Raw genomic sequence first — 14,430 nt, forward strand, 5'->3', positions numbered from 1 at the left:
TAGAATCAATTCGTTTACTTTTGTGTATTTCTTGTATTTTGAATATTAAATTGTTTCAAATGGATGTGAAATCTGCCTTCCTAAATGGTATTTTGAATGAGGAAGTTTATGTTGAGCAACCAAAAGGATTCGAAGATCCTCAATTTCCAGACCATGTATACAAGCTTGAAAAAGCTTTGTATGGTCTAAAACAAGCTCCTCGAGCTTGGTATGAAAGGTTGACTCAATTTTTACTTTCTCATGACTATCACAGAGGTAGTGTGGATAAAACTCTTTTCATCAAGCATATAAAATCTGATTTTATCATTGCTCAAATTTATGTTGATGATATAGTTTTTGGCTCTACATCTAACCATGAAGTGCAGGTATTTGTTGATCAAATGAAAAGTGAATTTGAAATGAGCATGGTTGGTGAGCTTAATTTCTTTTTGGGTCTTCAAGTGAGACAAATGGAAGGAGGTACATTTGTATCTCAAAGTAAGTATGCTAAGAACCTTGTCAAGAAATTTGGCCTTGAATCGGCTAAGCAGGTAAGTACTCCAATGAGCACCACACTGAAATTAACAAAATATGAGAATGGAGTAAAGGTAGACACTACACTTTATCGTAGCATGATTGGAAGTCTTTTGTATTTAACTGCTAGTCGTCCTGATATTTGTTACAGTGTGGGAGTTTGTGCTAGATATCAAAGTAATCCTATGGAATCTCATGTATCAGTTGTAAAAAGGATTATTCGATATGTTAATAGCACTCTTGATTATGGAATTTGGTACTCGAAAGATACTAATTCTAATCTTGCTTGTTTTAGTGATGCAGATTGGGCAGGCAATGCTGATGATTGAAAGAGCACAAGTGGAGGTTGTTTCTTTCTTGGGAATAATCTTGTATCTTGGCATAGCAAGAAACAAAATTCCATTTCTTTGTCCACTGCCGAAGCTGAGTACATAGCTGCTGGCAGTTGTTGTACTCAACTGTTATGGTTGAAACAAATGTTGATTGATTATGGATTTGAATTGGGTGTTTTGACTATTTTTTGTGATAACACTAGTGCCATAAATATTTCCAAAAATCATGTTCAACATTCTAGAACAAAGCACATTGATATAAGGCATCACTTTATCAGGGAACTTGTTGAAAATAAATCTTTGCAATTAGAATATGTTGATACTGAAAAATAATTAGCTGATATTTTCACAAAGGCCCTAGATGCAAGTCGCTTTGACTCCCTAAGAAAGTCTTTGGGAGTCTGCATTGTTTAAATCTCTCTTGTTCATATTTTTGTACAATATTGTTATGTGATTCTTTTCTAGCATTTAATCTTCTTTCATTGTAATTTGACAAATCATGTTTATGCTTTTGGATTATAATTAGTTAGGATCTCATCCTTATCATACTTTGTGATGTTGTGTTAAAAGGTTCATGTTACTCTTTATTTGTGTCTAGGATTAAATAATGTACTTATACAGAGTTGAGCAATTTTTGTTTCAGTCTTGTCAGGCCCCTTGCTGGAATAGAGCTACCCATACTGAGGTGTGAAAGCCATCTTTTGAGTAAGCTGGAACATTGTAATTAGCAACTATGATGAGGATGCACTACCATAGAAAAGGGCTACCTTCAGTATGGTGTGATAGCATCCAGTTGCGGGATCAAATTGAAAAAGGCGAAAATAAAAAATCTTGCCAAGGACAATGATCCTATTTTCACTGCACACACTTATGTCTGACAAGTGTGTTCAAATTTGTAAGTCTCCTCTACTAAATTAAACTGATAATCCTGGTTCACAATCTTTAGTAACATGCATATCTTTTTCCTCAACATCAATTAAGTATGATTTGTTCCTGAGATACTAATTAGTTATTTTCCTTAAAAGCATAACATGTATCTTATTTTGTCAATTGTCAATGATATTTGATTACATTGCTTGGTTAGAATCACATATATTTATTGTACACATTGTATTTTATTTTCGGCTTTCTTAAAAATAAAAAAAAAATAAAAAATAGGAGGGAGGCGTGTGACTTGTTTCATGGGCTAAGGAAATTTGGTGCTTAAATGGTAAGTATCAACATTTATTCTTCATTGATTTATTTTTGATATGTTTCCATTTAAAGATTAATCTCTTATATGGTAATGTGTTTTAATCTTGAAAGATTGTCTTAAATAGGATATTTTTGGAAATAATGTTGGTATTTCTAGTTTCCCTTTATTTTTTTTTTAAAAAAAAAAGGAAAGGAGAAATTTTTTTTGCAAGATAGTGGGGCGGTTTCCTTTTGTGTTCTTGGGCTGGTAGTTTCTCTTTTTAAGTTGGTTTTCTCTTTTGATCCTCTCTCACATGATTATAGAAACCAACTTCCTTTGTTTTTTATAACCTAGCTACCCGATCCCTATTTTTTGTGTTCTTGCTTCTTTGTTTCTCATTCTTCTTTCAGAAATTCATTGCTACAACTAAGAACCTAGGGCATCCAAGGAAAATGGTGGAATCCGAACAAGCCCCCTCAAATGCTCTTCTTGTTGCTCCAATCGTCTTGCTGCCATGGAGGAGGTTCAGCAAAAGATGTCCCAACAGCTGTCCTCATTGATCAAGCTTTATGGGGCATAAGTTTTCTTTCTTTTTATTTTTGTGGACATATTTCTATATTTTCATTTCTTTTTGTCTTTGGCCCTTATAGATAAACAAAAAGGGGGAGTAATTGGGTTTTTAATTGTATACTCAACTGTCTAGGGGGAGTTGAGGTTTGTGTTTGTGTTTGTGTTTGTCTTTGGTCAAAGTTAGCTTTTTATTTTGGTTTAATGTTGTGCTTCTTAGGGGGAGTTTTTATGTTTGTTTCGCTAACTTTATTTTGCAGGTGTTTTTTAATTAATAATATTTTGATTATCTAAAGTGCCAAAGGGGGAGATTGTTAGGTCCTTTTTTGGCAATTTAGTTGTCAAAATATTTTTTAATTAATGTGCATTTTATTGAGCATTCAATTTGTTTTTATCAACTCTAGACCCTTTTTTCCAGGGGGAGTTGTGTTTGGTACTTGTGAACTTATTTTGATTAAAAGTTAGCATGTTGTTTTGTTGTTTTACAATTTCGAGTGTGTTACTCAGGGGGAGTTGTTATTTGTTCTTGCTAACTTTAATTTGCAGGTACTTTGTGTTAAAAAATATTTTGTTCATCTTAAGTGCCAAAGGGGGAGATTGTAAAGTCTTTTTGGCAAGTTAGTTGACAAAATATTTTTTCTTTTATGGTAAGATTCTTGTGCATTCAAAACCGATTTCTTACCTTGTTTATTCGGATTGTAGTTGCTCTTTTCCTTGTTAGGAAAGTTGCACTTTTCAGCTGGACTTTCTTTTATTTGGAAACTTCTTAAAAGAGAAGCAATTCTCTTTTGGAAAGTTGTCTTTTTTAGGGAAACTTTGATTATTACCTTTTCCTTATTGATTTCGATTGTATCTTGATACAATCAGAATATCTAATCTGTTTTTGGCAGGAATCAAGCATTAATAGAGGATCGGACCCGATTATAGCAAGTTTCCCGTTTCGGTCCGATTCTGCCGCGCGCATCCGAATCTGATGCTGCATATCGTGTTTTCTTTGGAAAGTTTTTGTACAGCTGTAGATTCGAACTTGTGGTTGCCTCTTTGGTTTCTATGTTCTATAAATAGAGCCTAGAGAGCAACCATTCGAATTACCTCTTCCATTATTCATTTTTTGCATTTATCTTTTGAGAGAAGAGAGTCTTTCTTTGTTTTGTGAGAGCCTAGTTGTTCATCTAGGTTCTAGTTGTTCTATTTCTGTTCTTACTCTATCCTAGAGGTTGTGAAGAACTACTGATCGAACAAGAGATTGGTCTTCGGGAGAAGACTTGATAAAGCCTTACTTCGGGAGGAAGTAAGCACTTGGTCTTCAGGAGAAGACTTGTTGAAGCCTTACTTCGGGAGGAAGTAAGCACTCACACTTCAAAGACGAAGGGAGTTCGGGCTTGAAGGTGTTTCAAGAAGTCAGATTCATAAAGTGGATTACAAAGGATTGCGGCAATACTTTAGAGGGAGTCTAAACTTGTTTAAGTCAATTGTCTTTGTAATTTTGATACTTTATTAATTGATTTCTTTCTCTGGGCGTGGCCCCGTGGACTAGGAGTGTTCGTGAGAACACTGATACCACGTATAAATCTCTTGTGTCAAGTTATTTATTTTTCTGCAAATATTTTATATTCTCGCATGTTCGATTTCTTTGTAGCAAAATTACTTTTCTTCGTCGCAAACGCTTACAGTTTTTATATTTTCTTATATACAACTGACATTTGCAAAAACACGGTTTTTCAATTATAATAAATTAGATTATAACATTATTATTATAATAAATCTTAACAACTCACAGTACTTTGAAATTTATAATTTACCAAATACTCAGCTCAACTTTTTTCTACAGTTTTACTGTAGTTACTTTTTTTTTTACAGTACAGTTACAACTGTTTTTTCTCACAGTACAGCTACAGTTGTTTTTTTCTATAACACAATTGTGCCAAAATGACACTAAGTGTTTGTTTATTTGTTTTTTTTTTTTTCTCTCTTTTAAAGTTTTTGTATATGGAATATAAATAAATAATGACTTTCAACACGGCACACATTTCGTGCACAACCATGTTTTTCCATCTCCTGCGTTTGATACATGACATTTAACAAACCCACCCCATTCAACTATAATGATATTATTTGACACTTGATAGTCTCATAATACATCATTTATATTCATGAGTTAGTAATAATCATATCTTATGTTCCCTTTCAATAAATCAATAAATATTCTTTCAAAAAAAAAAAAATAAATCAATAAATAAAATTACAAAATTAAAAAAGTCAAAAATTACCATCAGATTCACTGTTTTTGTTAAATAATAATTTCGATCCGGTATTTTTATAAATTATACTCTGAGATCAAATTTTATCAATTAATTTTTAATATAATCAATTTAAAATTTCTAATAGGAGTGTAACCAATTTCGTCATTAGATTAAATTATTATTATGTTTTATTTTAAATAAAATTTTGTTGAAGATATCATCATGTTTTATTTGAAAATTACAATGTAAATTATTATTTAATAAATAAAAAGTTCAGTTAATAATTTTTCCAAAACTTTTGAAATGGTATTGGAATTCTATAGTACATCCCTTGAAATGATCGCTTGGGTTAACATTCTATTTGTTTTAGAATTCAGGAGAGCGTTTTAGTTTTCTTTTAATGAGTGTATATTTTAGCTATTTAAAAATACTTGTAAATTCTTTGAAAATTTTAAAAATAAGATTCAAGTATTTTTATTTAGGGATGCACACCCGTCCTTAATGGAGCGGGAATTCCACGTCTAAATGGGGAACGGGGCGGGGACAGAGATTACTTTTTGTCTCCAAATGTTAAACCCGTTTAGTATTTTATTTTATATTTTTAATAATATTTTATAAGGCTAATTAGGATTTTTTCTCTTGAACTTTGACATGTATCAAATCATGCCCCCTAAATTTTTTGGCCGTTAAAAATTCCCCCTAAACTATTGAGATTGTTAGATTTAAAGACTTTTGTCTAATTTTAGTAAAAAAATTCTAACATGGATGAAAGTTCAGGGGGCATGATTTAGTATATATCAAAGTTTGAGGAGCATGATTTGATAGATATCAAAGTTTGGTGAGCATGGTTTAGTACATAAACAATCACTAAAACAGTAAAATTGAATGAAATTAGACAAAAGTCCTTAAATCTAACAATCTCAATAGTTCAAGGGGAATTTTTAACGGCCAAAAAAGTTCAGGGGTCATGATTTGGTACATGTCAAAGTTCGGGGAAAAAAAATCTTAATTAACCTATTTTATAATTTATAATGTATGTTTGCTTTTTTTTTAGTATATTAGTATTCTTTTTGCGAATTTAAAGTTGTATTCTGGATAATAATTAATTTATTGAATTATAATTAATGTGTAATATTTTAATTTTATGTAGTTTAATATTTTTATATATTTAAATTTTTATTGTAAACTTTATTTTTTATTAGGGGATTTCACGCCCCGACTCCGCCCCTATTAGGGGATTCCCTGTCCTATCCCTAATGGAGAATAAGCAGGGATGTGGATTAAAATTCTTAATGGGAATGGGGACAAGGGGAGCACTCCCCGTCAATTCTCCGCCCCGTGTGCATCTCAAAATTTTTTAAAAATTTACAAGATGATCTTAAATAAAACTAAATTAAAAAAATCTTTTGAATACAAACCAGAAAAGAGATATAATAGAACGAGGAGGAAATCAAATAGTATTTACACGTTAAATAAATATATTTGACTTAATTTTTGAGAAGAATAAACTATTTCATTTTCTACAATAAAATTAGTTAAATATAAATATACAACTTAATATTTATATATATTATTGGGAAATTTGCACAAGATACTTAAAAATGAACTATTTTTTGTTTTTCTTAAAATTTTATGGATTTTTTTTTAATATTTTTATGATTTTTTTTTATTTATATTTTATTTATGGTTATTTTTTGAGATTTTTTCTCAAATATACAAAAAAGACCTCGTATTTACATTTATATGGACACATGCATATTTAAACTTTTATACAAAAGAAGATTCTTTTTTTTTTTTCAAATATACGAACATCCTGTTAATCAAGAGGTGTGTTAATCACAAGAAATAAAGAAGAAAAAAAATAAAATAGCAATATATAACCAACACTTTTTTATTTATATGACCAACACTTTTATTATTTTAAATCTTTTAAAAAAAAATTAATAAAGCAGGTGACTAAATGAAATCTACAAAAGAATATCTAAAATAAAATACATTTTAAATTATAAAATATGTATATCCATAAAAAATTAAATATATATTTTTTTTAAGCTAAACACTTAAATAACAATGACAACTAGACAATAACTCAATTGTAAAATAAAAATGTGGGATAATTTCACAAATACACAAAAACAATAAAAGAAATTACAAAAATATGATTTCACGAAATTTTAAATATTTTTACGATTTTTTTGATTTTATTTACAGAAAATACGGTTTTTTTATTATTGATTTTTTGTTATCTGCATGTCATTTTTTGTTGTTATTTTGATGTTATTTAAATATTATTTTCATGTTACTTTTATGTGATTTTCTTGTTGTTTTTATGTTGTTTCTATGAAAAACCGTAAAAATATATAAAAAAAAAAAATTCTTTAAACGTATAAATGTAATTTTTTTTACAAAAAATAGTGTCTTATGTAATTATCCCTAAAAATAAATTGGGTACCAACAAATTATGTCAACTCAAAACAAACTTATAAACAACATACAAATAATCTTAAAAATTAAAAGTAATAACATAAACAAATAATTATATACTCATTTTTGTATTGATAAAATAACTTAATTATTCAAAAAAAAATCTTAATAACAACTAAAAAATAATTGCATAACGACACTGTCTACATATGTAAATCAACTGGACATCAACAAATAGTATAGACAACTCGAAAGAAACAACAAAAAAACAATTAATAAAACAAGTAAAAGTCACCATTAAAAAAACTACAGTGTTAATATAATTGATATATAAGTAATTTGTAGTAATTTTCAAGTTTTATTTTGTTTTTTTGGAAGGTTGTTTTGGTGTTATTTTTAAGTTTTGATGAAATATGTTGATATCTGATTTATTTGCATATTAAAATAGAGTTGTTGTTTCATTCCTATATTTAGTTGTCTAAACAAAATTAAAATAAACATTTGTATATTTTTTTAGTTAATTTCTAAATTAAGTATTATTTTTTTTTGGTTAATACATTAAGTTGGATTCCTTTAATATTGTATCGATAATCTAAAATACCCAAAAATAAATAAATAAATAAATAACATAACATGACAACAATCTTAATATATGTACCATGAAAAACTAAACATATATATAATTTTATTTTTCTTTTATTTGAACAACTAAATAATAATCAACAAACAACTTTATAACATCTTATTATAATATGTAAATTAAATAAGCATCAAAACAACTTTACAGGTTGCATCAACTCTAAGAAATAAAAAAAAAAAAACCAATAATCTATAAAATAAATTTAAAAGCATCTACAAAATATTTACACACCAACTCAAAAATATATTTACCAATAAAAAACTAAACATATACTTATTTTTTCTTAGTTGAACAACTCAATAACAACGAATATACAACTCAATAACAATCCACTTTAAACTAAAAATTAATAATTAGGCATAAACACATTGCATCAACTTAAGAAATAAATAAAAACAACACACAAATAAAAAAAAATATGTATATAGTATATTAATCTTCTCTTGGTTAAACAACTTAATAACAACAAATAAATAATTGTATAAGAACTTCATTCTAATATGCAAATTAAATAGGCATGAAAAAAAACTCCAAGAAAGAAAAAAAAATACCAGTAATCTATAACATATAATTTAAAAGCAATTACAAAAAACTTGTATACCAATTGTACCAAAAAAAAAAAAATAAAAAATAAATAAACATATGCTATTTTTCTCTTGGCTAAACAACTTAATAACAACGAATAAACAACACGATAGCAATTTAATTTTAATATAAAAATTAATTAGGCATCAACATATTACGTCAAGTTAAGGAAATTGAATCACAATAGCAAAAGAATTGTACATTAACATGTACCCATTTAATACAATTTAATTTAATATTTTAAATTAGTAATACTTTGTATTCACTTAAATTGCTAGGAATTAGCAATAAGTTAGTTAAGAGTTGCTTTAAGTGCTCAAAGATGCATACTTATATATGTAAAAATTTAAAATAAATTAATTCCATAAAAAATTTAAGAAAATTACTTCAATATATTTTTATTTAAAATATTTTTGTAAAAAAAATAATTTTGCAGTACATTTAAAAGTATAAAATAAAAAAAGATGAAAATGCCATTTTTATAAATAAAATAAAAAATTAGATAAAAATCTACAGTAACAACATAAAATAAACTTAAAAGCAACTAAATAAATATTTAAAATAATATGACAAAAAATTATGACACAAGATATTAGAGAGATATATTGAACATCTGTCATATTATATTGGAAATGTAATTAATTATATATATTTTTTGATATTTATATAAATATATATTATAGAAAAAGAATATTAGTTATTTAATTGTATATAGAGTAAAAAATAGGTAAATATTTATTAATTTTAAAAAATAATTAATAAGATAAAAAGATAAAAAAAATGAAAGTAAATATTTATTAGATTACTAATAAATACTTGACAAAGAAAAAAAGATAACAATAAAATATGATAGTTTCAATAGAATAAAGATATTATTTTATTTAAAAAATAATAATATCATAATAAGTCTTTAAAAAAAAACAAATGAGTAATATTCACTTTATTATGTGAGGATATTGAAATAGAGAGAATATTTAAAACCATAAAATGCGTATAACTATTAGTAAAAATTGTAGTGTACGTGGAACTTCGTAAATTAGAAGATAAAAATAAACAAAATATGTAAAAAAGTAAATGGAAGTTTGTATAAATATTAAAATCATCAAACATCCGTATAAATGTAAAAAAAAGTATCAATTTAGGTATTTAGTGTAAAAATTCCTTATTTTTTTATAAGTTTTTACTTTTTTTTCAACAAAAAAATGTGCTCTCGTTGCTATCCCGTAATAATAACGTTAAAATAATATTATTCAAACAACTTAAAAATAACATTTTTTATAATTATAAAAATAAATCACATTACTTTCTCGTATCAATAACATCAAAATAATATTTTTTTTTCAAAAACAACAAAAAAATAATGTATTTTGGTAAATAAAAATCTGTAAAACTGTAAAAAAATAGAGCAAATTCATAAAAATGTAAAAAATTTATTATTTTTGTATATTTATGAAATAAATACCTAATAATTACTAATGTTTAAACAAAAATAATAATTTGTTTCAAAAAAGAAAAGCAAAAATAATAATGTAAAAAATCAGAATAAAATGAATTAGAGAAGAGAACGGTCCAATACCAAAACATACCGTATAGAGAGAGCCTCAAAAAATGTGACCGTTATTTTAAAATATTGATTAAGACACCTCGTAACAAAAGCAAGCGAGTACCTTTACATTTCTATACTCAGCGAGTCACACAAACTCCACTCACTCACTCTCATCATCTCTGAGTACGAGCTTTGGCACTATCTCTGTTCTCTGCTCTCTTTCTCTCTCTTCTGTAAATGCAATGCATTATACTTTTACTAATCTGAGCTCAAACAAACAAGCACCAACCCAACTCAACTCAAAACACCCATGTCTTCTTCTTCAGTGAAAGAAAGTCACGCCACCACCTTTTAGGCATACCCACCTACCCCCAAAAAATAGAAAACCAGTCTCTAGGTTTCAACTTGTCTATTTTTTGTTGTACACCAATCACTACCAAACCCCACTTCTCAAAGCTTTAAGCTTTTTCTTTTTCTTGGGTTTGTTTTGTTTTGATTGATGTCGAAAAGGGTATTATTTTTGTTTTGTTTAGTTTAGTGAAAACTACTGCTTTTTTTTTTTTTTTTATAGTTGAAAATGGGTTGTGCGCAGTCTAGGATAGAGAATGAGGAATCTGTTTCGAGATGTAAGGAGCGGAAAATCTTGATGAAAGATGCCGTTGTTGCTAGAAACGCTTTTGCCGCCGGCCATTCTGGGTACGCCGTAGCTTTGAAGAACACCGGTGCCGCTTTAAGCGATTATGCACACGGTGAAACTGAAGAGCCGCCGCCACAGCTTCACCCCAGTCACCATCAACAGGATATGGAAAATACTTCGGAACCACCGCCGCCTCCTCCTCCTCCGCTCGACAACCTTCCCCCTCCGCCGCCTCCTCTTCCCAATTTCTCTCCAAGCCCACAACTTAAGCGAGCTACGAGCTTGCCCGAGATCCCAACTATGCATCGGAAACCAGGACGCAAAAATCACTCCATCGCCATTGCTGAAGAAGATGAGGATGAGGAAGAAGAAGAAGAAGAGGAGGATGAAGAGCGGAACCAAGTTATACACAGAGCGCGGGGTCCGAGAAATGTTGGCCAGAAAGTGGCGGCGCAGCCGTCTTCGTCTTCTTCGCCGCCACGTACACCGGAGTTGATGAAATCGGTTCCGCCCATGCCGGAGTCTAAAGGTATGGCCTGGGATTACTTTTTCAATGTAGAGAATATGCCTGGCTCATTGGGTGCAGAGAATGAAAATGGGGTTGAGAATGAGGAGCATGATGTGACTATGGATTTTGACGAAGCTGATGAGAATCTGAACGATGGGGGAGTTAGGATTGATGAGAATGAGGTTGAACCGAAGACGCCGGAGAAGAAGGTGGAGGAGGATAAGCCACATGGGACAGTGGAGTTGGTTTCGCCTAATCAGATTGAGCATTCTCATACGGCTCCGGCGGATTTTAGGAGAGCTGTAAAAGCGGCTTCGGCTTCGGCTTCGAGTGTGAGCTTGCTAGAGGTATTAGGCAAGATTGATGATCATTTCTTAAAGGCCTCTGAGGGTGCTCAGGAGGTCTCCAAAATGCTCGAAGCCACTCGATTACACTATCACTCCAATTTCGCAGACAATCGAGGTAGTTTATGCTTCTTCTTTTTTCTTCATTTATAGCTTTTGGTTTGTCATGGGAACTTTTGGTGAATCTTACCTCAAGTTTCTCTTACAACAATCACTGTATTTGTATATGATCACAAGATTTTGCAATGTAATGAGGTTGAAGAAACACACACACACCTATATATATAATTAGGATTCTTTCCCCGGAAGTTTTCTCTCCATTAAAATTTTCTACCAAACTATTAAGATTGTTGGATTAAATTACTTATGTCCAAGTCCATTTACTAATCGATGTCTAACATGGTGATTGTCCATATACTAAAACGTGCCTCCGAACGTTGACATATGCCATCGTGCTCCGAAACATTAACATGTACCAAAATTTATAATAACTTGACAAGTTTGAAAAAAATCTAATTAGACAATATGTATATATATATATATATATTATATATGAGAAATAACGAGAGCGTTAGATGAGATTATGTTTTGTGTTTTTCAGGACATATAGATCATTCTGCGAGGGTTATGCGAGTGATTACATGGAATAGGTCATTCAAAGGTGGTATACCCCATGGAGATGGTGGGAAAGATGATTTTGATTCAGAAGAGTATGAAAGTCATGCCACAGTTTTGGATAAGTTGTTGGCTTGGGAAAAGAAACTCTATGATGAAGTTAAGGTAATAATGCTTATGCTTCTCTTCTCCTTATCCGTTGTTACTCTTTTTATTGTCTATTATTTGGACTTTGCTTCAACCTCATATAACTATTATCTGAATGCTGGCTGAGATTTTGTATCTATGAATCTTATTTCGATTGATAGCAAGGCGAGTTAATGAAGCTAGAATATCAAAGAAAGGTTGCTATTCTCAACAAGCAGAAGAAACGTGGTGCCAGTGCTGAATCTTTGGAGAAAACTAAAGCGGCTGTTAGTCATTTGCACACCAGATATATTGTTGACATGCAGTCCATGGATTCCACAGTTTCAGAAGTTAATCGGTTACGGGATGAGCAGTTATACCCCAAGCTTGTTGGTCTCGCTAATGGGTGAGTTGTGAAGACTGAAACCTTAGCAAAACCAAATTATAGTTTTTGATTTCGATCATGTCCATAAATGTGTCCGATGTCTGCTGTACAGGATGGCGAAAATGTGGGATACTATGTGCACTCACCACGATGGTCAGCTGAAGATTGTTTTAGATTTGAAGGCTCTTGACCTTGCTAATGCTCCAAAAGAAACAACCAAGCACCACCATGAACGTACCATCCAACTTTTTAATGTTGTCCAAGACTGGAACTTGCAATTCGAAAAGCTTGTGACTCATCAAAAACAATACATTCAAGCTCTTAACAGTTGGTTAAAGTTGAATCTCATTCCTATTGAAAGCAGCTTAAAAGAGAAAATCTCATCTCCGCCAAGAGTCCAAAGTCCCCCGATTCAAGCGCTTCTCCATCAATGGCATGACTTGATCGAAAAGCTTCCAGATGAACTTGCCAAATCTGCCATTTCATCCTTCGCTGCCGTTATAAAGACAATAATACAACATCAGGATGAAGAAATGAAGCTAAAGGAGAAATGCGAGGAGACTCGGAAGGAGTATATTCGCAAACGTCAGGCATTTGAGGAATGGCATCAGAAGTACACACAGCGGAGGGGCCCTGAAGAAACAGATACCGAAAGAGGTGACGATGCAAATGCAAAGGATCCCATATGGGAAAGACAGTTTGCAGTTGAGAGCTTGAAGAAGAGATTAGATGAGGAAGTTGAAGCTCACCAGAGACATTGTCTCCAGGTGAGAGAGAAGTCACTTCAGGGCCTGAAAACTCGATTGCCTGAGTTTTTCCGTGCCATGTCGGACTACTCTCATGCTTGCGTTGATAGCTACGAAAAGCTGAGGTCGATTACAAAATCGCACAAATTAAATAGCAGTGGTCCGCATGCATAAACTCAAAACTGTCCTGGGATAGTTTACATCCAACTTGGACCTTAATTTAAGTATATAGATAGCTTTTGCATGAGACAGACAATGTTTTGTGGAAAATTTTGTTGTCACCCCCCGGCTACTTTAGCCTTGCACCTTCCGCATACAGAGTCAAAATCGTAGGCTGAGGCGAGACTTGTGTGATTCTCAGAAATGTTGGATGTAACTTTTGTAGTCACTTTTATGTTGTTTAAACACTTGTGTTTTATTTAGCCTAATGTTAAATGTGCTATTTAATTTAAAGACTTTCAATGACATATTGTATGAAAGTGCCACTTGAGGTATCCATTTTACTGGAGCTGGGTTATTGGGATGTGAAAAGTACGTTGGCTCGAGCCCCCTCCTAGCCATGGGGAAAAGGAAGAAAAGAAATTATTCTGCCATTTTCATTTGCCAATAACATGGTTTTAAATTGAGCATTGCTATATTCATAATTTTACATTGGTGGCACCTACGATTAATTAGTGATAGTTCTTAAAATTTATTTTATAAGTATGAAATCCCCTATTTAACTACATAATAACTATATGACACTAAGAATGGTGCTAGTCACTAGTGGTATCTTTTAGTAATTCTCTTTTAAATTTAGAGGAGTGTTACAGTCAACCTCTTAAGTAACTTCCGTGCCCGAAAACATATACGGAATATTTTTTTATGGTGATGTGTGTTATGCTTACAATATCATCCTTGTAAATTTTAAATAGTTTACAATGCCGAGAAGACGTTTGAATTTTTTTAAGCGCGCGTAGTAAATTGGAATATAATAAATTCTATTTTCAGCATTGTAAATTATTAGGAATTTTTCAAAAATTAACAAGGATGTGATGCGTGTTGT

At 30.8% G+C, this 14,430-nt stretch overlaps 1 protein-coding gene across 1 annotated transcript; it reads left to right on the plus strand.

Annotated features, from left to right (window-relative positions):
• The first annotated feature begins 10,057 nt into the window (after positions 1 to 10,057).
• On the plus strand, positions 10,058 to 13,838 carry LOC115697766 (protein ROLLING AND ERECT LEAF 2). The gene is made up of 4 exons (XM_030624893.2): positions 10,058 to 11,631; positions 12,115 to 12,293; positions 12,437 to 12,660; positions 12,752 to 13,838. Exons 1-4 carry the CDS (start codon positions 10,602 to 10,604, stop codon positions 13,557 to 13,559), a joined length of 2,241 nt encoding a protein of 746 aa, XP_030480753.1. The 5' UTR covers positions 10,058 to 10,601; the 3' UTR covers positions 13,560 to 13,838.
• The last annotated feature ends 592 nt before the right edge of the window (positions 13,839 to 14,430 follow it).

The sequence above is a fragment of the Cannabis sativa genome, chromosome X (assembly GCF_029168945.1).
Source record: "Cannabis sativa cultivar Pink pepper isolate KNU-18-1 chromosome X, ASM2916894v1, whole genome shotgun sequence".
NCBI classification, from domain to species: domain Eukaryota; kingdom Viridiplantae; phylum Streptophyta; class Magnoliopsida; order Rosales; family Cannabaceae; genus Cannabis; species Cannabis sativa.

What these genes read in the sequence shown, in the direction of transcription:
- LOC115697766 (XM_030624893.2), top strand. Translation starts at nt 10,602, where the DNA reads ATGGGTTGTGCGCAGTCTAGGATAGAGAATGAGGAATCTGTTTCGAGA. An exon ending in CAATTTCGCAGACAATCGAG is followed by an intron (nt 11,632 to 12,114) that starts GTAGTTTATGCT and finishes TGTGTTTTTCAG; the next exon opens with GACATATAGATCATTCTGCG. An exon ending in CTTGTTGGTCTCGCTAATGG is followed by an intron (nt 12,661 to 12,751) that starts GTGAGTTGTGAA and finishes TCTGCTGTACAG; the next exon opens with GATGGCGAAAATGTGGGATA.